The sequence below is a fragment of the Scyliorhinus canicula genome, chromosome 20, assembly GCF_902713615.1.
Source record: "Scyliorhinus canicula chromosome 20, sScyCan1.1, whole genome shotgun sequence".
Lineage (NCBI taxonomy): Eukaryota > Metazoa > Chordata > Chondrichthyes > Carcharhiniformes > Scyliorhinidae > Scyliorhinus > Scyliorhinus canicula.
In genome coordinates this window covers 87,308,140-87,332,734 of record NC_052165.1, presented here as the reverse complement: position 1 = coordinate 87,332,734, position 24,595 = coordinate 87,308,140, and the positions used below count along the sequence as shown (strand labels likewise).

At 45.7% G+C, this 24,595-nt stretch overlaps 1 protein-coding gene across 1 annotated transcript; it reads left to right on the top strand.

Annotated features, from left to right (window-relative positions):
* Window positions 1–19,786: 19,786 nt before the first annotated feature.
* On the top strand, window positions 19,787–23,305 carry LOC119954787 (probable G-protein coupled receptor 139). The gene is made up of 2 exons (XM_038780328.1): window positions 19,787–19,841; window positions 22,407–23,305. Exons 1-2 carry the CDS (start codon window positions 19,787–19,789, stop codon window positions 23,303–23,305), a joined length of 954 nt encoding a protein of 317 aa, XP_038636256.1.
* The last annotated feature ends 1,290 nt before the right edge of the window (window positions 23,306–24,595 follow it).

Below are 24,595 nucleotides of genomic sequence, written 5' to 3'. Positions count from 1 at the left end.
TCACCTCCTACCCATGTATTTCACCAAGGTGAGCAGACTAATATCTTGCAGGCGTAGAAAATTATGTTGTAATTTGGTCACCGTAATATGACCGGTCGCAAGTTAGCAATCCAACAGTGGTTACAATAAATTCCAGTTTCTTCACATAACATGTCACCATTTCACAAGTCAGCACATTGTTTTTTTCAGTTGTTATGGGCCAACATTTCGTGCATTTTCCCAATTGCCCTGAGACTGTGGACGATAGAGAGAGAATATGTCAGAGAGCGACAAAATGACTAATAGAGTTATGCATTGAAAGAGAGAGAAAGCGAGGGAAAAAAGAGGTACAGAGAGAGAGATGGGGGAGATAATTAATGTATTTAACTCTTTACGCGTGGTTTAGCAATCAAAGCCTCTACAAATATGTGTTCTAAAATAACATCTTTGCACCCAATCGTGGAGATAATACGATAGCGTGAAGGACTTAAAGTGTCTGTTACATGACTTACAGATAGGGGCGAGGGGCAGATTTGCAGAGAGTTTCAGTCAAATATGGTGGAATGATTAAAAAGTGAATGACACGATGGTGCATAATTGAAGTGCATATAAATCCTGGACAGTTGCTGGGAGTGCAGAAGGGCACAGAGATAGGAACTGTTTCCTCTGCTGAAAGAAGTTACAAAGAAAGGGAGAGTTGCAACGGCGGAAGGAAAAAGGCATAGAGGAGATAGAGAGATCGGCGGGGCTCTGACGGCTGGAAGATTTTACAGAGAGGCTTCAATTAAGTGACTGCGATAAGCCCCTAGTCGCCACATCCCAGCGCCTGTCCGGGGAGGCTGCTACGGGAATCGAACGGTGCTGCTGGCCTGCTTGGCCTGCTTTAAAAGCCAGTGATTTTAGCTCAGTGAGCTAAACCAGCGCCAAATGAAAATCGCTTATTGTCACGAGTAGGCTTCAATGACGTTACTGTAAAAAGGCCCTAGACGCGGGCACAGAAATCGAACCGGACTGCTGGGTCTGCTTTAAAAGCCATCGATTTAGCCTGGTGAGCTAAACCAGCCCCTGTTGAGCTAAACCAGCCCCTAGTGTCATTTTCTGAAAGGAATTGTTCTTGTCTGTCTCGTATTTTTTAAAAAATCCATCTCCCTGCAACGGTGCAATCTTCGTTTTGAATTGCAGACGTTGGCTAATGTGGTCAAACTGAAAACGCACCCTGGCCTAATGTACATGGCCAGGTCAATCCTTGCTGCTCTGTGGAACAGCCGGTGATGTAATCTTGATTGACTTGGAAAGCACACAATCAGTGCATCTGAAATTCTACGTCATCTCCTGTTCTTGCTTGCGATTGATGGAGCTTTTTCTGAAAATATAAAACAAGATTTGCTTCAATTCTGTGAAATCCTAGAAAAGAGCACTCACCCAGTCTCGGCTTCAAATGCCTGGCGATTTAAGTGTCTCCATCTAGTCAGTAAAAGTGACGTATGAGAGGACCTTTCGGCAAATAGGCATTTCTATCCTGATTAATTATTGCAAACACAGTGCTCCAAGTCCTCTCTGCCCTGCTGGATTCTTTGGAGAAATCAGAGCAACGGGAGGGGACGTGCAAACGTCCACTCATACCCTCACACTGAGAATTGTAGTTTAATCTCGGTGCGGCTGATCGTTCAACTAAACATGACTGCGTATGTGTACAGGTATCTGTTTCTCTGTACGTGGTTGTGTATACGTGCACATAGCTGTGTGTATTTGTGCATGCACATATGTTTCTTTCGAAATATTTCTCAGCAATCCTTATTTGTATCCCTCCGATCATTTCACTTTTTCTCTCACATTGCGGAATGGATTCTTGTCAATCTCACAAAAGGTCACCAGTGTGGCATAGACAGAGTAAACCACTCCGCCACTCTCCATCTAGTTGCTGTGTGTGAAACGTCATGCTCACCATAGACATCCAAACCTAGCCTTTTGGGACTTCCCTAACCTGACTCTATTTGCATTAGTCAAATTGTGAAAGGAGAATCATCTTTAAATTGAGCGTTCCATTTAACTCGTCTCCTGATCAGCAGTTGGGCTGGATAATTCATGTTGTCATTGATGAATCGGTCACCACCCCAATCACCTTCATTCATGGCGTGTAAACCCGGACTACTTACTTAACATTAAATACGAGGTAAGCAAACACTTCTTCCATTTGACTATTGGGAAAGATAGCCTGCGTACCCGGTTCACGAGCCAGCAAATCAATTGTTATCTCTGCAGTCTTCCTGGCCCAAATCAACGTTTGAAAACATGGTTGGAAAATTGACTTCGAGAAAAGCTTCCGAGCAAACGTACTCAACTTTGTCTGATGTGAGAAATCAGGTGGTAATTTCATTAATATGTGCGAGAGGTGAATTATATTAATTGAACCTCTCTCTCTCCCTCACTGCATTTATACTGCACAACACTTTGGCCTACACATCTGATATTGTTTGCCGAGGCGTGTTTTAAATCAGGTCACTTTAGTCAATGATGCTGAGATTTGTTTTTTTTGCATCCTGTACTTTCTCACTCACCTGCAGACAAAACAGGCTCTTGCATTAGGTCAGCTGAAGCTGAGCTGAGGATAAGTGTTTCATATTTAACCTGTGTTTGAAGTCGTTTCGGTTCGCTGAATCATTCGGTTGCAGACATGTGATAACGATTCCCTAATTTTAAGGAACGAGGAACTGGGTTATGGCATTTCTCGCCACATTAGCTTCGTGCCACACACAGGGTCCAGGTGCTACTCTGATTAAAATGAAATCTCTATTTATCTTAGATACTGCGCTGAATATTGGTTGCTTTATGCCACCCCCGTTCAGTTTATTCTGATGAGCTGCTGTGGCATCCTCGTAATCTCAGGGATCCTAAAACTGAAGGGGATTGCAACTCATTACATTAAGTGCAAATGGTAAAAATGAATGAATGATTAAGTGAGGTAATGTTTCGTAGAATTCAATGAGAGGTGACAGACAGCCAGCGGGAGTCAGGCTTGGCGGATGTTACTCTCAGATGAAGAGCACGGTGAAACTATTAGATTCCCTGGCCCGGAGACATGAAAGTAGGAATTACTGAACGGCCAATCCAAAAGGCGAAGGAGTGGGATAAAATGTGCATAATATCGCTTTTTACAAATGTACACGAAGTGGGTGCCCATCTGAGGCGAAGAGCAGTACAGAATGTTATTCATCATTGGTTCCTAGATTTTATCTGGGGAATGATATTTGTCTGAGTTGTTGCACGTTTTACTTGAGTGTAATTCGCGTTTATTGGAGTGTATTAACATGCCTCCGTTTAAAGGCCGTGTGCTTAACACTGCTAGGCTCTATGTATGTATTTTCAGCTCGGGAGTCGCCAGTTGCCGTATCTAGACAACTCACAAATATTCCAAGGTCAGGTTCAAAGTAATAAAACGATACACCGATTATTAAGTTCCAAACGATCAATATTTATTATACAAATATAATAAATACGCATGCACACGCTAAGGGACTAAGCTATAACTAAACTAAGCGATCAGAATACTTAACTAAACAGGAACAGGCAAGGTCAGTGAGAGAGGCCTTCGTTCCGATCTTGGTCTGCAACCTTCAGAGAGTGTGCTGGTCGCTGGGGGTCTAGTGGGCCTGGTTCGCGTAGCGAGCGTCATATTGGCACTTACGATTCGGCGGCTGGTGCTCGGCGGCTGGAGTCAGGATACAGGTTGAAGTTCTTGGTCAAAGCCGGAGCACGAAAACAACAGACAGGACCATGTGTGGGGTCTATCTTTTATAGGACCCCAATGTCCGTGCCTCTTTTGGGGCGGGCTTTACCTTCAGTTATCGATTGGACCGAATTCTAATCGATATCTTTTGAACTCCCCCCCCCCAATGTGAGGGTCTCTTCTTGATGGAGGGGGCGGTTTCTATAGTGGATACTTCTGGTGCCGCTCTGTCTGGACATCCACTTAAAGTATCTATTCAAACCGGAATGTTGCCATTGTGTGTGCCCAGATCTGGATTGCCTCATTAATATGCAAAGCGTTTTGCCATTAACACCTTTGGTTTGAGATCTTCCACCTGGCCAGAAACTAGTTTTGCTGCTTGCAAAATGCTAATCAGTCTTTGCAGACTGCTGTCTTGGCTAAACTGCTTTTCCCTGCAGTCTTAGCAATTCTCCATCTTGTCAGTCCAGTGTCCATTTTAGGTGGCTACAGTGGCTACATTCCCTCCTTGTGATCCTCACAATCAAAATATTGTGAAGGATCACCTATGCACGTTGCTTCGAGTGCTTCTGGGTGCCTTCTTTGTGTTCCCTGACCTCGGCAAGCTCCTGAGCGTCTACTCTGTCCTTGACTATGGGAAGAAATTTTTTTACCTGACATCTCTACTTGGCGCTATGTCAAAGGGGACATGCATTACCAAAAACCGGGAACCTCTACCTATCACAACTATCCTTATCTTACCTTAAACATTTCATTACAGACTAAACCTCATCCATTCATACCACATCACATAACATTTCCTGACTCGGCAGTCGAGTTCAGGACAATATAATACATGGGTATATTTTATTTTATTCACACAGTGCTTTATTCATTTATGGGCTGGGGGGATTGGTGGAAACCGAAGATAGGAGATTGAACTCCATAGATGGTTGAGGGGCAGGAACGGGAGGCTCTCCTCTTCCACTTCCTCAACCTGAGGGTCTGTACGAGTATGACGAGGTTGCAATCACTAGCAGTGATTCAATCACATATGACATGGAGTACCATGTCATAAATGTTGTGCACCAGGTCTGAACCTCACTGATCAGAGCTGAGCACTGGGGAGTTGCTGTGAGTGAAACATTTACGGCGGGGGTTGTGGGGGAAACGTGTCTTGCTTTGACATAAACAAATACAACATTTAAGAGCAATAAGTAGGCTTCCATCATCTTCTCTTCGTTCTCCTTTTTCTTCCTCCTGTATGGCCGATCCTTGCTGTGATCCCTGTTTCGTCCTTCGAAAGCTATGGGATCAAGCACAGTATCTGTCAATACAGCTTAATATCCGTACTTGTTAGTGTATCTGTCTTTCAATTCCAATTGACCCATTAAAAATGACTGGCCAAGTCACACCCTGTGACTCCCCTCATTTTTTTTTCAAAAGCGAATTTAATGAACACAATACACCTAACAACTCTCCTGCTGCGAGCCGTCTCGCAGGCTTTGCTCATTTACCATCCGAATGTTCCTGGATGTAAATAGCATGTGGGATGGCGGCCTAAGGGCTGCCTAACGAAAAATGAAAACAAATTGGAAACAAAAGGTTGAATCGGTTGCGTATGGGCCGCTACGTGTACGATTTGAATGGGATCCCCGGGTAGGGCGTGCTGTGCCATACCCGAGCTTGGCTGACCAAAGTGGGTTCTCAGACAGGGCGGGTCCTCAGTGCCGTTTGTCCACTGCCTGAGTAACCTGGAGTAAACGGGTAGGAATGTGTTTACCGTGGATTTTCAGCCTCTATTCGCCGAATAGAGGGGCACCTAAAAACCAAGGGAGGAGCCACGATGCTCCTTTTGAAAATTGAGCTGGGCTTCAGACAATTTAACTGATAAGGTGAGCTGCTCACCATAGAAAGTTCTCAGAGGTATCTGCGGACAAGCTAAAGTGCGTGCGAGGTGGTCACAATCTTTTCAGCTGAAAAGATTTGCAATCAAACCCTTAACATATTAACAAACAAACATAAACTGACAAACAAACATGCGTGCAGGTTCCATCAGAAAGGACATCGCTTCCCTCAAGCGGTTCCTATTTTACATCATCTGGACACCTCACTTTTCCTCTGCCTCTGTGAACAGGGTCACAAAGGGGTTGCCGTATCGGGATTCAGACACCGTGTCGTCCTGCTCTCCCGGATCCCACACCCTTGTGTGGATCAGGCATGAGATCTTTGAATTGTGTGACCGGGGGTCACTTTCATCGTTGCGGACAAGTCTGTACGAATTGTCCCTGTGCCAGAGTGTTGGGTCCAAAAGTGAATGGGTATTGTCGGGGTCGTCGGGGTCGGGTGGTGGGTCTGGGTTTTTAATGTAAGTGACTTCCATGGGGTCACTGGAGTCGGGGTCATAGTCGCTGCAATGTGGGCTGTAGTGTGGTGTGCTGTGGCTGTCCTCAGAGTCAGTGTCTGTATCGCTGTCTCTGCTGCGGCAGCTTGTGGGCGTTTCGGGGCGTGGTCTGTCATGGTCAGTTGGCGGAGTCGTGGGCGAGTCCGATGGAGAACTGGTGTGTGAGGGGGATGGTGGAAACGTGTCTCTAGTGGGTGGGGTGAGGTGTTCTGATGCGTCTAGCAGGACATGGTGTGCATTGTTGGCCTGTGTTCCATATGCCTTTAACTGGTTGATATGGAACCACGCGGTCTTACCATTAGGATATTTTATCCTACAAACTGAGAGGATAATTTTATCCGAAATTGAGTATGGGCCGGAATATTTTGGTGCCACAAAACTGCTGGGGTTGTATACAGATCGCATTACCTGTTGCCCAACCTGGAATTCTGTGGGGTGTACGGTCTTGTTAAAGCATACTGTGCGTTGTCTACGGCGTTTCCCTAGCTGAACTGCGGCTGCAATCTGTGCAGACCTCACAGTCTCAACCAGGTCTTTAACTGCCTTTTCATGTGTGAGGGCCGTCACTTCGGGGCTAGTCATGTCCAGTCCTAAAAGGAATTCTGTACCTTTCATAGGGCGTCCGGTCATGAGTGTGTGTGGTGTGTATCCTGTGGAAGTTGAAACTGTATTTCTGATGAACATGAGTGCAAATGGGAGCACTGAATCCCATGTGGAGTTGTTCTCTTGAACCATTTTTCGAAGTGTGGATTTTAGGGTCCGATTCATGCGCTCTACAATCCCGCTGGACTGTGGGTGATACGCAATATGAAAATTTTGTTTTATGCCAAATATTGTCAGGACGTTCTTCATGACCCGTCCTGTGAAGTGAGATCCCTGGTCCGAATCAATGCTTCGGGGTAAACCCCATCTCGTGAAGATGTGGTGGGTCAGGATCTTTGCAGCTGTCTTAGCTGTATTCGTTCTTGAGGGGAATGCCTCTACCAATTTGGTAAAGGTATCGATGACCACCAGAACGCATTTATAGCCATTCCTACAAGGGGGCAATGGTCCTATAAAGTCGATCTGGAGGTTTGTCCAGGGGCCATTAACTGGTCGAGTATGCCGAAGTTGTGCCTTTTTAGAATACCTATCCGGGTTATTCTGGGCGAAAATAAGGCAATTCTCGATGTAGTGACTTACATCTGTCCTTAGGTTAGGCCACCAACAGAGCTGCCTGAGGTGCCTCGTGGTTGCGTCGATCCCTTGATGCCCGTGTCCATCATGGAACAAAGCAATCATTTCATTTCTGTCCTGCTGCGGGACCACATAAAGCTGATCCTTTATGATCACACCCTCATGTGTGGTCAGTGCGTGTCTGAACTTGTCATACTGTGGCACAAAGTTGCTTTTGAAAATCTCCCTGAGATCCTCATCCTGCTTCTGTGCCTCTACTAGATCTTTAATATCGGTCTGTGAGACTTGGACTGCGCTCACAGGGGCGCTAGCTGGTGCGCTAGCTGGGGGTGTCCACAAGTGTCCTCGCCTGGAACCTGCCTTAGCCAGTGCGTCGGCTTTTACATTCCCAGGGGGGGATGACCTATGGTGGCTTCTCACTTTGATAATGCCGAAGGTCCTGTCCTTCGCTTTCTCTAAAATGTGTTGGAGTAAAGGGGCTGATGGAAGGGGTTTCCCATCTGCGGAGACAAAACCTCGTGTCCTCCACAGGGGCAGAAAATCCGTTAAACTATTGCAGACATATAGACTGTCCGAATATATGTCCGCTGGGCTGGGGAAAGAATCGGGGTGGTCCACTATGTATGCTATGGCCGTAAGCTCTGCTGCCTGTGCGCCTAAGTGTCCTGGTAATTTTAAAGCTATCTCTTCGAGAGCGCACCCCTGTGCGTCCTCGACATAGATGCCGCATCCTGTGATACGCTCACCTTCTAAAACCGTGGATGAACCGTCTTCGTATATCCGTAGTGGTCCACACGAGTCTGTGTGTTGGGGGCTTTGTCTGGGGTTCCCTATCTTCCTGGGGGGTGTCTTCGCTATAAAGGGTCCTGTGTTGTGTAAGGGGGCTACAATTTCACATTCATGGGGCTGTCCTGGGTATTGGAGGTTGTCGGCTAAAAATGTGTGTGTGCGGTTCCGTTTTACTTTAATATCCCGTCCTTGTAAGAGTAGTGTCCACCTAGCTGTCCTAATCTGGCTAACTGAACCGTCCTTCAGTCGACCGTCTAGGAGTAACTGTGTGGGGGTGTGCTCGGTCAAAATGGTGGTGGGGTTGAGTCCGGTAATGTAAGAAAAGTATTGTACTGCCCAGAAGACTGCAAGGAGGTGCCTCTCGCAGGCTGAAAATCCTTGTTCCACTGGGTCTAACAGTCGGGAGGCATAAGCCACTGGTCTTAGCTGCTCGTGCCGTTCCTGAAGTAACACGGCCGAGAGGGTCAGATCTGTGCTCGCTACCTCTATTGCATAGGGGGAAAGTTGGTCTGGGACTTGTAGCGCGGGTGCTGCGCTAAGGGCTTTCTTTAACTCTTCCACAGCCTCTGTATGCTGCGGAAGCCATTCCCAGGGGGCTCCTTTCTTAAGGAGGTCTGAGAGTGGGGCGGCTTTTGTCGCGAATCCGTCGATGTGGTTCCGACAATAACCAACCAGTCCTAAGAACGACCGGAGGGCTGAAACATTCTGGGGAAGGGGCAATTTGACAATCGAATCAATTCTTTTGAATTCGATCTCGCGTTTGCCGTGTGTGATGACAGTTCCCAAATACATCACTTTATTTTCCAAAATCTGGGCCTTTCTTGGGTTAACTTTACAGCCAATTGAGGTTAAAAGTTCCAGGAGTTCGGCCAGAAGCTTAATGTGCTCTGCCTTTGTGTCTGTCTGCAGTAGTAGGTCGTCTACATACTGTACCAGACATTCGGGGAGGGAAAATTTCTCTAAACCATTCGCCAGCTGTCGGTGGAAAATGGAGGGGGAATTGTGGAATCCTTGTGGAAGGCATGTCCTCGTATACTGTTGAGCTTTGAAAGTGAAGGCAAATTTGTACTGGCACGCTTTTGCCAATGGTATTGACCAGAAGCCATTGCTAATGTCCAATACCGTGAAAAACTTGGAGTTGAGTCCCTGTTTGAGCATGGTCTCGGGACCTGTTGCTACCGTGGGGGCTACTGCTGGGGTTACTTTATTGAGTTCCCGATAATCAATGGTCAGACGGCATGATCCGTCGGGCTTTCCCACTGGCCAAATAGGGGCATTATTGGTCGAGGCTACTGTTCTAAGCACACCTTGCTCCAATAAGCTACCTATCACTTTCTCTATTTCTCCCTCTGCTTCTAGGGGAAATCTATATTGTTTTTGTGGTCTGGGGTCAGGTCCGGTAACGTGAATTTGTCCAGTCATTCTGCCACAGTCGTGCCGGTGACTGGCAAATGCTGCCTTTGTTTGTTTAATATTGCCTTGACTTGTCTGTCCGTGTTTAGTGTAGTCAAGTCAAATGAGTAGTCTCCTACTGCGCTAATCCTATTAGCGTAGTCTCCTACTGTGAGGGTGGCGGGTGCTCTGTCCGATCTTGCCATTCGCCAGACACACTGGTTCACTGGGTCGAACGACAGGCTATGTGCATTCATAAAATCTATCCCTAGGATGTGTTCTGCTGTCCGGGGAAGATTTACTAGAACAACTGGGTGTTTGGTGGAAATGTTCCCTAGCTGGATTGCGACGGGTACTGTAATGTGTCCCTGCTGCGAGTGTCCTGTGAAACCGCTAAGTGTGATGGTGGAGGTGGTCGGCCACGTGTCTGCCTGTGCCGTGGTGGTGGAGTTAATTGTGGTGCGGGACCCTCCTGTGTCCCAAAGTAACTCTATGGGCTTCCCTCTTAACTTTGCCGTAACTACCGGTCTTCCTGATGGATCCCATAGTGTGTCACAGACCCAAGTGGGGGAGCCCGAACACCGTCAGTCCGTTCCGTCCACATTGGTCTGTCCTGACTGGATCCCTATACTATGGATCGGTTTGGCTTTATTGCGATTCAGAGTGCCTGTCTGCTGGCTTCTCTGTGATCTCTGGGGTGCATTACATTCCTTAGCCCAATGTCCTAAATGGCCACAGTTGTAGCATTCCTGCGACTTCTGTGGAGGGCTGCTCTTTCCTTCATTCACCCACGCGGGGTTTTGGTGCGCTCTCACTGCCTGTATGTCTGCTGCAGCCTGAGCTTCTTCTGGGGATTTCACTTTACTCTTGCCCTGAACTGATTGCTCCCAAGCGCGGGACAATCTTTTTAGGACCCACTTCTCATTATGGGCCTCTTCTGAGGGGTCATAGCTGTTGCAAGCGCTCTGTCCTGCTTCTGTTGCATGAGAAATTATGGTGCGCGTCCATTTAACCATATTTTCACGGTTCAAATGGGCTCTATTTAAATTGCCAAATACTGCGTTAAAATGGATCCACAGCCTTCCGGCGAATGCTGTGGGGTGTTCGGTTTTCTTCTGTCGGCACTTATTAAGTCCTTCTACGGGGTCACCTCGATTATACCCTATGGCATCTAAAATGGAGGTGTGCATTTCCTCTAGTGTGCCTCCGCCAACGTTCTGTGGGTCGGGGAGGGCTGCTACTACCGATGGGTCGAAACTCAGAACTGTGAGTTTAACCTGCTCTCTTTCGTCCAGGCCGTACATGGTTGCCTGTTGCTTTACCTTTGCGAAAAACTGGTGGGGGTCTGCGGTGGGGAGAAACGGAGTGATCATTTCACACGCGTCCCTTAGTTGGGTTACTGTTAAGGGGGTGGTGTAAGTAATATCGGGTGCGCCTTCTGTGGTCGCTTTTCTCTGGGTGGTGACTGGATTCATTGGAACGGTAACTAGCTGATCTGTGGGGGGTTGGGGTGCTTGTCTTTTCTGCTGCGCTGCTGGCGCACATGTTCCCTGAACATAACGCTGCGCTGTCTCACTTAACTCTTTCCAGTCTGGGGCATTCTCCTCATCTAACTGTGTTCCAAAGGTGCTTTGAAACCAATTTTGTACTGAGAGCAGCGATTGCAGCTCTGCAATCTGCTTCCTGCATTTCGCATGATCTACAGTACTCTGTCTTTGTTCTGTGGTGGCAGCATGGAGTGCTCTCAAAGCTGCTTTGAGGTCAGAGCATTGCCTCTGCAAAGCCTCTACCTGCTTCTCTGATTCTTCTCTTATCAGGACGGCACGTTGCACGTCCTGATAGGCCTTTTCGTACTGGGTCTGGGAACTGCTGAGATGGGCTAGACAAGACTGATGTGCCCTCTTCGCATCATCTACCTCTCTACCTTTGTCTGCCAACTTCCCTCTAAGATCCATGTTTTCCTTTTCGATGTCCCTGACATCCACTTTACTCATTCGATTTCTTTCTTCTAATTCTGCCCGGAACGTCTGAACGACCTCCTCTGTGCCTCGCAATTGTGCCAAACAGGACACAATCGCCATCGGCCTACGTGCTTTACTCATATTTTTCTTGTGAATTTTAGAGAGGTTCTCCCACCAAGTATGTCCTATACTTCCGGGACCTGTCTCCTCATTCAAACAAAACTCTTTCCAAAGGGGCCATCCCTTTCCTTGCAGATACCTGCGGAGTTCCAGCTCCCACATGGGACACTGACCTACTCGGCTACTGCTGGTCGCTGCGACCACAAACCGTTCTGGGTTCATGAGGCGTTCCATTGCCTGCATGGCCATTTTTCTGACTCACTTTAAATTTTGGAACAGGGGGTGTTGAGGTTATGTCTCACGAAACGGGTAAGGCTTACGCTATGTTCCGTTCACAAAACTACCGAAAGTTTGTCGCAACAAAAATGCTTTCAGGTTTTCCTTACAACCCTGTTAGTACGCATGCACTAAACACACTTCCGAATTACGTTTATTCCTTTGAACACCATGAATATTTGTGATTTCTTTCCTTTTTCTTTACCAGATTTCTAATTCAAATTTCACGGTCCTCGACGGAGTGGGGGTACCACTTGTAACCGTGTCCCGGCGGAGTCGCCACTAAATGTTGCACGTTTTACTTGAGTGTAATTCGCGTTATTAACACGCCTCCGTTTAAAGGCCGTGTGCTTAACACTGCTAGGCTCTATGTATGTATTTTCAGCTCGGGAGTCGCCAGTTGCCGTATCTAGACAACTCACAAATATTCCAAGGTCAGGTTCAAAGTAATAAAACGATACACCGATTAGTAAGTTCCAAACGATCAATATTTATTATACAAATATAATAAATACGCATGCACACGCTAAGGGACTAAGCTATAACTAAACTAAGCGATCAGAATTCTTAACTAAACAGGAACAGGCAAGGTCAGGGAGCGAGGCCTTCGTTCCGATCTTGGTCTGCAACCTTCAGAGAGTGTGCTGGTCGCTGGGGGTCTAGTGGGCCTGGTTCGCGTAGCGAGTGTCGTATTGGCACTTACGGTTCGGCGGCTGGTGCTCGACGGCTGGAGTCAGGATACAGGTTGAAGTTCTTGGTCAAAGCCGGAGCACGAAAACAACAGACAGGACCATGTGTGGGGTCTATCTTTTATAGGACCCCAATGTCCGTGCCTCTTTTGGGGCGGGCTTTACCTTCAGTTATCGATTGGACCGAATTCTAATCGATATCTTTTGAACTCCCCCCCAATGTGAGGGTCTCTTCTTGATGGAGGGGGCGGTTTCTATAGTGGATACTTCTGGTGCCGCTCTGTCTGGACATCCACTTAAAGTATCTATTCAAACCGGAATGTTGCCATTGTGTGTGCCCAGATCTGGATTGCCTCATTAAAGGCAAAGCGTTTTGCCATTAACACCTTTGGTTTGAGATCTTCCACCTGGCCAGAAACTAGTTTTGCTGCTTGCAAAATGCTAATCAGTCTTTGCAGACTGCTGTCTTGGCTAAACTGCTTTTCCCTGCAGTCTTGGCAATTCTCCATCTTGTCAGTCCAGTGTCCATTTTAGGTGGCTACAGTGGCTACAGAGTCCAGAGGTTATGGAACAGCACGAGTCAAAAAGCTGCATTTCCCGCAAACATTGAAAGTGAACGTCTCAAGCATGTTCTGTTGCAGAATAAGCAAGGAAAATCCACTCTGGTCCATTCCCACCCCATCAATGTACTGCCAATCGTAGTCGAAATGACATAAGGTGTTGTCGACAGTGCTGCCAAGGGAGATCCGCTCACCAATAGTCTTTGTGCTGACGGTGAGTGCCAATTCCTTCCGCTAGCCCATTCGCAGTAGTTTGATCAATGGTAAAACAGGGACGCAATAAATGAATTCCAAAACTGAGTTGAGAGGAGGCAGCATATTGATCCAGTGCAGTATAAAGACAGTTAGTGAAATGAAAGTCAATTGAAATCAGAGGCCAACGGTTCTTTTGCTTGTAATCACATTTTAGGCAAGAAGAGCTGATATGGTTGATGCGGGTCACTCAACCCACTCCAAGCACATTGCTACATACTGCTCTGTGTTTCCTTGTCCCTACTTGACCTGATGCCTGGAAAATTCATAGGATCCGGAGACGATGGTCAGTACTCCCATGAAAGAACCTCCCGACGGCGTCCAATGTTCCACCACCTCTGATTGCTCTGTGTTCGCTGGTGATATCAGTGTTCCGTTTATTGTGTGTGGCGTGTGACACTTTGAGCAGGTCAGTGACAGACTGTTGTTTGAGAAGTCTATGGAATTCTACTGACATTTTGGTATGAGCCCACGGATGGTAGCAAGTAGAACGTTCAAGGGATTGTGTGCGTTTTCATTCATTTGACTCTTGGGAGAAGTTTGATGTAAATTGGCCAGTTGAAAGAAGACAGAGAGTGGTAGTTGATGGAAAATGTTCAGAATGGAGTTCAGTTACGAGTGGCGTACCACAAGGAGATGTTCTGGGGCCGTTGCTGTTTGTCATTTTTATAAATGACCTAGAGGAGGGCGCAGAAGGATGGGTGAGTAAATTTGCAGACGACACTAAAGTCGGTGGAGTTGTAGACAGTGCGGAAGGATGTTGCAGGTTACAGAGGGACATAGATAAGCTGCAGAGCTGGGCTGAGAGGTGGCAAATGGAGTTTAATGTGGAGAAGTGTGAGGTGATTCACTTTGGAAAGAATAACAGAAATTCGGAATATTTGGCTAATGGTAAAATTCTTGGTAGTGTGGATGAGCAGAGGGATCTCGGTGTCCATGTACATAGATCCCTGAAAGTTGCCACCCAGGTTGATAGGGTTGTGAAGAAGGCCTATGGTGTGTTGGCCTTTATTGGTAGAGGGATTGAGTTCCGGAGCCATGAGGTCATGTTGCAGTTGTACAAAACTCTAGTACGGCCGCATTTGGAGTATTGCGTACAGTTCTGGTCGCCTCATTATAGGAAGGACGTGGAAGCTTTGGAACGGGTGCAGAGGAGATGTACCAGGATGTTGCCTGGTATGGAGGGAAAATCTTATGAGGAAAGGCTGATGGACTTGAGGTTGTTTTCGTTAGAGAGAAGAAGGTTAAGAGGTGACTTAATAGAGGCATACAAAATGATCAGAGGGTTAGATAGGGTGGACAGCGAGAGCCTCCCGCGGATGGACGTGGCTAGCACGAGGGGACATAGCCTTAAATTGAGGGGTAATAGATATAGGACAGAGGTCAGAGGTGGGTTTTTTACGCAAAGAGTGGTGAGGCCGTGGAATGCCCTACCTGCAACAGTAGTGAACACGCCAACATTGTGGGCATTTAAAAATGTATTGGATAAGCATATGGATGATAAGGGCATAGTGTAGGTTAGATGGCCTTTAGATTTTTTTCCATGTCGGTGCAACATCGAGGGCCGAAGGGCCTGTACTGCGCTGTATCGTTCTATGTAAATATCCTCGCTCTGGTATTTCACAGTGGGCTAACGGTTCATTGCTGAGGCCTGGACTCACATGACGAAAGTCAAGTTTTCTCCCTCAAAGGGTATTACAAATAAGATGGAATTTTGAAAACAATCTCCATTTATTCGAATTATGATTGAAAACAGCTTCTAATTAATTGAATTTACATTCCATCAACTGTCCAGGGGATTTGAACACTCCGAGCATTAACCTGGAACTCTAGATCACTCATCCTCTCACATTACTTCTCTGCCACCACCATAGACCTCCCACCTCCCAGCCCACAATTGCACTTCACACCTGATGACTGAAGGCCTGTGCAGATTTGCTTCTCAGATTCCCCATCTGACACAAGATGTAACCCCATCATTTTCATACGGTCATCATCCAGTTAGAAACTAAAACCGCTTTTTTCAACTGAGAGCATTGCTGAATGCACCGTCTCCTCTCGACCTCTCAATACTAATGAATAAGAGGACTCGGGGTACTTCTTTGCTACTAAGTCAATGTCCACTTTCAAAATCTCGACTCCGAGTAACACACTTTTAGAACACACACAAGGACTGTCAGATTGCAGCTTTATGGCTACTTCTGAAGAAGGGGAGAGTGCCTCTCAAAGGCTCGGCTAGCAACTCCAAAGATCATCAGCAAAGGCAGCATATTTGTACACTTAAACACACAAGTTCCATATAATCACCTCTAATGGTTCTTGCCTTAATACGGTTAAAACAGCTTATGTCAGAGCACAGAGTTCATCACCTTTGAACGACCTATTCAGCATTGTTATTCTTATCTGGTAAGACGTGTCTGGTATCTGCTGTCATATTCCCATTGTGGTTACATTCCATGATTAAAACCCAAGTGGTCTATGTTGCTGCAATGTGTAGCAACATGTGGTTACAACTGCTGACAGCTAATTAGGCATCAGTTAATTAGGTAAGCAGTCATTCTAAGTTGACCAACTATAATGTTCCAGCAAGCCTTGCGATTTATAATGGGCCTTTTCTATATTTCCACACCACCCAGTCAGTTCCTGGAGCAAAAGCCGTTGACCTACAATCCAGACCTGTTCCTCACATATCTTCATTGGTATGTCTCTCAGCTCCTCAGATGTAATCATCTCCTTCAGAGTTCAGCCCCTTATATCGTGGAATTATGAAGTAGTCTGAAAGGTACAACGCAGAAGAAGGGTATTTGGTCCATCTTACCCATGCCAGCGTGAGGACACTCTTGTGCCATTTTCCATCCCACTTTCGTGCAGCCGGTCGAAAGATCTGTAGCTTAGTGCATTTACAGTGCAGATCCAGGTACCCTTTAAAAGTGTTTTGAGTCTCTGCCTCCTGCACTACCAACACAGGTAGCGAATGGCAGCCCCCCACAACTTGTGCATAAAAAAGATTTTCATTATTTCCCCTCCACACTTTCTGCCAATTATATTGAATCTATGTCACCTGGTCCTAGAATTCTGCACCAAGGGAAACAATTGTATCCTGTCCATCCTGCCTCATAATTTTATACACCTCCATTATGGCACCTTTCAGCATTCGTTGTTCCAAGAAAAATAACTTCCATGTTTCTAAATTTTCTTCGTAGCCACACTTTTATAAACATGGTAACATTCATGTATATCTCCTCTGCACACTCTACATAACTATGACATCCTTCCTGTAATGTATCGACCTTAACTGCATACAATATTCCAATTGCGACCTCACCAGTATTTCTTAAACTTTTTTTTAACAAATATTTTATTCACGCATTTATGGCTTTATAACAACAAAAGATACAAATACAAATGTAAACACAGTTCAGTGCGTAACACATCCCTCCATCTCCCACTGTTCCTGCCTAATGTCGACCAAAAATAGCATAACTCCCCCTCACACGCCTTTCCTCCAAACCGTTATTGAATCTGCTGACAGTGTAGTTTTCTCCGAAGAAGTTGATAACGGCTGACACCTCCGGACGAACCCTAACATTGATCCTCTCAAGGCGATCTTACTTTTCTCAAGACTGAGAAACCCAGCCATGTCACGAACCCATACGTCTGTTTTCAGGGGCTTCGAGTCCATCCACGCTTATAATATCCGTCTCCGGGCTACCAAAGTGGCAAAGGCCAAAACGTCAGCCTCTCTCGCCCCCTGGACTCCCGGGTCTTCTGCCACTCCAAAAATCGGGCAAATTGAAGGTGTTCTGCAAAGCCATCACCCAATCTGCGTTTAGTCTCCCCAATGTGGTGGAGACTGCATTCGGAGCAGGAAATGCAGTAGATATCATATAATATTGCATGTATTCACAAGCTGTTTGGCACAAAAAATAGGATGAAAAACAAATAAATCCAACAAAGTAGGAAATAATTATGAAATAGAAAGTCAAAGGAAAATCATAATTATCAATCTGTTGGGATATTAAATTGAGGTGTTCTGCAAATCCATTAATAATGAAATTAATGATAAAGATAGAATAGGTGATTTGTCAATAGGTGGTTGACCATAACGTGAAACAACACATCCAGTTTTATAGTCTTTCTAAGGATGTGGGCGACGCTGGCCAGACTATCATAATTGACCACCCCGACGTTTCATCAGCCAGGTTGTGTGCCGCTCTCTGGAACTGTTGCTGAGTTCCATCTGCTGCTGTGTTGGACGGGATATCCAGGGTTATGTTATCGAATTTCTGCAGTGCATGAAGAGGTCATGCCGTCCATAAAGTCTCAACTGACCCTCTAAAGGTGCAACTTTGAGCACTAAGAGGCAATGTACGGAGGGGTTTCTGCCCACCCCTTGGGGAGGGGCCTGGTTACGGGTGTGTCGGGGTGCTGGGATTAGTGCCAGGTGCATGGAGCAGCCGACTCACCCTGGCAGCAGAAAAGGTCCTGAAATTTCTCCCATACAACCTCCACCACTTGCGCCCACGCACGGCCAATGGCGGCGGCTGGTGGCCTTCCACCCGGGCTGGGGTATAGGATCATCCTTCTCTCCTTCACGGCGTCCAGGAGGATTTCCAGCTCAGCGTCCCTGAACTGTTATGCTGCTCTCGTTCCAGCCATCTTGTTGCCTGGGAAGGTGTGTGTGGAAGAAAGGACCAATTAAATGCGGCTGCGCTGTGTGAACCGCATGAGTCCCGATCACGGACCCGAAGAATGCGGCACTGTTTTTGCATGGAATTGGCAGCATTCCACGTGACGACGGTGCAGCCCAGTAAAAGTAGCTGAATCGGTGCAGGTGTTGCGCCGATTTGTCTGTCATGAAACGACTCCGCTCCCGTCAACACATCCTCTCAGAAATGGAGAATACAGCCCCCTATTTCTCGCATATATACGGAGGGTCAGGTGCACACACTCTCTCACACATACCCCCTCTCACACACGCATCCTGTCACACATACACCCGATCACAAACACAGTGTCCCACAAACACACACTCCCCTGTCTCTCGCGAATGCAGTGTCGTGCACAAATTCTCTCAGCACACGCACAAAACAGAACACACAACACACCCGCACACTCTCTCACACGCTCCCTCCCTCTCTTGCACATGCATTCATTCACGTTCGCATACACACAAGAGGATTGCAAAGCATCCTCCCATTTAAGCTAACACGACATGCAGGGGAGAAATAAAATGGAAGAGGTTTAAGGACACAGCAACAATCCAAATAAACTCGGACAGTGCAGATGGCGTCCATTTGGCCCATCGATTATGCACAACATTCTGAAAGAGTGCCCTAACCCAGGACAATTCCCCGCCCTATCCTGATAATGTGCGAATTAAAAATGCTCTCCAAAAGCGATACACAAACGATTGGAGAAGCAAAATGGGTGACTTTGTCTTAAAGCCACAAGTTCCAAAGTTACTACATCGGTTGTCAATTGACATGTTCACATTAAATCCACTCATAAATGCAGAAAACTGCATTGCGGAAAATTGAGTGATATCCCGTCACTCAATAACTGACGGGATAACTGATACTTACTGGTTCAATTTAACATATATTTCGAGTGGCGTGTGAAAATGATATTTACTGAATGTCCTTTTATCTCATATTTGCCACGATCATGCAGGTTGTCAGTAATTTTGTGTTTCTAAATATTACGCTTTTAAACATATGTGTCAGGGCACAGGAGTCCTATTTTAACGAATGAAGGCTAAATTAAAACTCACGCATGTTTTCCACCGATCAAAACCTTGATATGGTTTTGAAAATTGTGTGGGCTTCTAATATTCAGGGTATCATAGGTCGGCATATATTGGGTTGGTTGTACATGTCCCAGTAGCAGTTAAACTGTAGGAATGTCCCACCATTATTTTTATGCTACTATTATGCTGAATGTAACATTGCCAACAAGACAGAAATAGAATAACCAGCGGGTCATGGCCTGGAAAGTTAAATTCTTGACAGCAAAATCGAGGTTTCATCACGAGAATCTTCATGGTAGGGGCTTCAGGTTAATGTTTATGATTTCAACACTGATATTGAATACCCACTGAAGCAGAAACTTCATCCATGTTTGTTAAGTGACTGGAACTAATGTCAATTGTTGCGTAAACAGATTTTCTCATCGTTGCACCTTTTGTATAAAGGGGCTACATTTACAGATGTAAGAACCACTTTTCGCAAAAGCCTCAGTCTCAACAGAATTCGTTGCTTCGTAACAAGAACTGCAAAAACTTGGCAAAAACTTTATGGACTGTACAATTAGTACAAGTTTATGTTTTCTTCAGTAACGAGTATCCTCTACTGTTTGCTCATATTAGTGACTCTTGCATGTCATTCCTGAAATCTGAATCCAACCGAATAAGTAGCAGCAGAGTTTCAGTTGCTTGACTCCCAACACACTTCACATTGGAAAGCTGCTCATAATAAAGTAACATGGTTGATTACCGAGAACTTTGTTACCCACTTATTACAGTTATCGGTATCCCAGGTATGTTTGATTAATTATTATTTATTTGTGTGGAGCGGTGTTCAGACTGTCTTTTGGGTCTTGCTGTCTGTCGTCTAATAAACATTTCTCTGCATTTGTTTGAAAGATGCTTATAGAGTATTGTTTATAAGTGCAAACTTTTCATTGATTGAAGCGTTCTCTATCCATGGCAAGATATGCAAGAATGTGCAGACTGGTGGTGTACCACAAGGATCCGTTTTGGGGCCACTTCTGTTTGTCATTTTTATAAATGGCCTGGAGGAGGGCGTAGAAGGATGGGTGAGTAAATTTGCAGATGACACTAAAGTCGGTGGAGTTGCAGAAAGTGCGGAAGGGTATTACAAGTTGCAGAGGGACATAGATAAGCAGCAGAGCTGGGCTGAGAGGTGGCAAATGGAGTTTAATGCAGAAAACGGTGAGGTGATTCATTTTGGAAGGAATAACAGGAAAACAGAGTACTGGACTAATGGTAAGATTCTTGGTAGTGTGGATGAGCAGGGAGATCTCGGTCTCCACGTACATAGATTCCTGAAAGTTACCACCCAGGTTGAAAGGGTTGTTAAGAAAGCGTGCGGTGTGTTAGCTTTTATTGCGAGAGGGATTGAGTTTCGGAGCCATGGGGTCATGTTGCAGCTGTACAAAACTCTGATGTGGCCGCATTTGGAGAATAGCGTGCAATTCTGGTCGCCGCATTATAGGAAGGATGTGGAAGCATTGGAAAGGGTACAGAGGAGATTTACAAGAATGTTGCCTGGTATGGAGGGAAGATCATATGAGGAAAGGCTGAAGGACATGAGTCTGTTTTCGTTAGAGAGAAGAAGGTTAAGAGGTGACTTAATTGAGACATACAATATGATCAGAGGATCACATAGTGTGGACAGTGAGAGCCCTTTCCCTCGGATGGTGATCTCTAGCACGAGGGGACATATGCTTTAAATTGAGGGGAGATAGATTATAGGACAGATGTCAGACGTGTGTTATTTACTCAGAGAGTAGTAAGAACGTGGAATGCCCTGCCAGCAACAGTAATGGACTCGCCAACACAAAGGGTATTCAAATGGTCATTGGATAAACATATGGATGATAAGGGAATAGTGTCGATGGGCTTTCGAGCAGTTTTACAAGTTGGCGCAACATCGAGGGCCGAAGGGCCTGTACTGTGCTGTAATGTTCTATGTTCTATATCTAGATAGGATGACATTGTGTGAAGAGGAAAATCACAAAATGAATCGGTCTCAAATCAGCTGATCAATTTTAATGTCAGTCAAGCGACAGATGGATGGATCATCATGGGGCACAAATCCGTCTCCCTGTTACATTTTGGATTTGTGTTCGATCACCAATGTGATCGTGCATTTGTCCATATCCAATAGTAAAAGCGATTCTTATTCTGAAAGATTGATGCACTCAGGTTTCAAAATTATTTGAAGCATTTTGATTTCTGAACCAGTAGGGGCTGGTTTAGCTCACCGAGCTCAATCGCTGGCTTTTAAAGCAGACCAAGCAGGCCAGCAGCACGATTCGATTCCCGTACAAGCCTCCCCGTACAGGCGCCGGAAGGTGGCGACTAGGGACTTTTCACAGTGACTTCATTGAAGACTACTCGTGACAATAAGCGATTTTCATTTTCAGTTCAATTATAAGATGCACTACGGATATTTCATCTGATTTTAAATGTCGAGGTTAATGATACGTCAACCCATGGTCGGAAATGGTTATCTTCTTTGCAGCGGTTTGTGGTTTCTATTTCCAGTGAGCATGCAAATTCTATCAAATGTCATCAATAGAAATTAGAATATGTTTGACTGTTGACAGGTTTACAATAGCACGCCCTCGCCCCCCATTAACAAGCTTTCAAAATATTTTCTCGATGATCAAGCCTTTAGTTAAACTGTATATGGAGCTTCCCATCCCGTCTGGTTCTATTCACCTTCACCTGATTTACAGATTGATTTGCTTCAAATTTTCTGTGCATCCCCAAAATTATTTTGATTTATCTGTAAGACTTTTCATCAACTAAATCGTTCAATGTCATTTTCCTCGTGTCCGCAGTTGTGCAGTTGCTAACAGCCGCTCCTCAGAGATGGAGGTCGAATTCAGTCTGACCTCTCTGTGTTGTGCTGAAGGAGCACTGCGCTGCCCTTTTCCTACTTAGTGTTAATCCGACTTCCATTCCTTCCTTCTAGTTGAGAAAACGCAGGCCGATGCTTGTTTTCAAGAAGAGAACTGCAGTCCCCTGTCCTTTGAAGATGTATAACTCAAAGTACATGATTAATCAAACCGCATTGTCATTTTCGCTTTATTTTTCGAATGATTCCAACTGTAGTTTTTTTTTCCCTATAGGGTACAGATAATGGTGCCAAACGGGGTTTTAATGGTCTTTGGAAGGGCAGTCCCAGGTAAAATATGCGTGCAACAAGTTAGGTATACATGATCATTCAGCCATTCAAGTGGAAGTTTCGTCAGAATTTTGAATGAAAGAAACATTTATTTCCTGGAAAACTTCTGTTTGTGCACGATTTTATGGTTAAACATTATTCTAACTGGCTCTTCTTTTTATTGCAGTTAACATAATAGCGATCAGCATCCTGTGCCGTGGAAAGTGTGGTCTCTCAAAATGTGTCACTCACTATCTGGTTGCAATGGCAGTCGCCGATCTCTCAGTCGTGGTTATTGAAGTGCTGTTATACCATATTAATGAAACTTTTCGGGTATTCCCAGCCCTGCAATATGCTCCGTTTTGTTTTGTCCATTATGCCCTCTGCAATGTAAGTTTGGATTGTTCCATTTGGCTCATGGTAGGTTTCACTTTCGACCGCTTTGTAGCCATTTGTTGCACAAACTTCAAGTCAAAATACTGCACCTCAAAAATTGCGATGACCGTACTCGTTACGTTGTGCCTGGCGTTCACTTTAGAGAACATCCCCTTTTACTTTTTGTATCTGGAATCATCAGCCGGTTATGTGCATGGCCAGCTGATGTGTTGGGGAAAGCAAACACTTCCCAGTTCTGAAATGTTTGAGGTATTTTATTGGTTCGATCGACTGTTGAATCCACTGCTACCTTTCTTTCTCATTGTGTTCCTGAATGCTATGACAGTCAAACGGATTGTCATAACGAGTAGAGTCCGCAGGGCCCTCCGGAGCCGGAGCAACAGTGAGAATCAGCGTGATCCAGAGATGGAGAGCAGGAGACAGTCCATCATTTTGCTCTTCACCTTGTCGGGTAGTTTTCTTCTGTGCTGGATGACTAATACTCTGGTCTTCATTCTAACCCAATGCCTTTACATGGACATGGCAACGTCTATCCGTCTTTATCAGGCACAATATGTTGGGACTGTCGTTCAACTTGTCAGCTGCTGCACTAATACCTTCATTTATGGCGTTACCCAGAGGAATTTCAGAGATCAGTTCAAGAGCGCCGTTATTTACCCTGTGATTCTTGTCAAAGGATTTCTTAAATAATGTAATGTCAAACGCATCAATATCCCAATAATGTGCTTCTTCTGTAATTCGCAAAATGGTGAGAACTACAGATTGCAGAAGCTTTCAGTCCAAGTGTTTTAGTCGACCATGTTTCCATTGATTTTTGAAGGTGACATTTCTCTCCAAATTTTATTCTGGTTCGAGTGGGGGGTATTAGCCTTGAACATAGTTACATTGACGATTAATCTTTACATAATTAAACGTCCACGAGGGTTTCGAGGTTTAGTGTTTTATCTTGTTTTTACTTGCTATACAAATGCAGTGATCCACATCTAGGGAGATGTAGGGCAGCACGGCAACACAGTGGCTAGCACAGTTGCTTCACAGCTCCAGGGTCCCAGGTTCGATTACTGGCTTGGGTCACTGTCTGTGTGGTCTGCACGTTAGAACATAGAACATAGAACAGTAGAGCACAGAACAGGCCCTTCGGCCCTCGATGTTGTGCCGAGCAATGATCACCCTACTCAAACCCACGTATCCACCCTTTCCCCGTAAGCCAAGAACCCCCCCCCCCCCCCCCCCTTAACCTTACTTTTTTAGCCATGATGTGGAGATGCCGGCGTTGGACTGGGGTGAGCACAGTAAGAAGTCTTACAACACCAGGTTAAAGTCCAACAGGTTTGTTTCAAACACGAGCTTTCGGAGCACGGCTCCTTCACCTGAAGAAGGAGCCGTGCTCCGAAAGCTCGTGTTTGAAACAAACCTGTTGGACTTTAACCTGGTGTTGTAAGACTTCTTACTTTTTTAGGACACTACGGGGAATTTAGCATGGCCAATCCACCTAACCTGCACATCTTTGGACTGTGGGAGTAAACTGGAGCACCCGGAGGAAACCCACGCACACACGGGGAGGACGTGCAGACTCCGCACAGTGACCCAGCCGGGAATCGAACCTGGGACCTGGGACTCTGGAGCTGTGAAGCATTTATGCTAACCACCATGCTACCGTGCTGCTCCTCAGGAAGGAGGAAGGAGCTGCGCTCCGAAAGCTCGTGTTTGAAGCAAACCTGTTGGACTTTAACCTGGTGTTGTAAGACTTCTTACTCTGCTCACCCCAGTCCAACGCCGCCATCTCCACATCGTAATTAACTTCAACTGTGATCCTTTGTAATTTGGACGCAGTGTGGAAATACGGTGCAGAGTGGAAGGTGTTTTTTTTTACTTTCGTTTTGTTTTCTTTCTTCTGGCTTTGTAATTGTGAATCTACAGGGAGATATCCAAGAGCAACCTGCTCTTCCATGGCAGACAGGACGTTTACAAGAAGGGCGG

What these genes read in the sequence shown, in the direction of transcription:
- LOC119954787 (XM_038780328.1), top strand. Translation starts at nt 19,787, where the DNA reads ATGGTTGATTACCGAGAACTTTGTTACCCACTTATTACAGTTATCGGT. An exon ending in TACAGTTATCGGTATCCCAG is followed by an intron (nt 19,842 to 22,406) that starts GTATGTTTGATT and finishes TTTTTATTGCAG; the next exon opens with TTAACATAATAGCGATCAGC.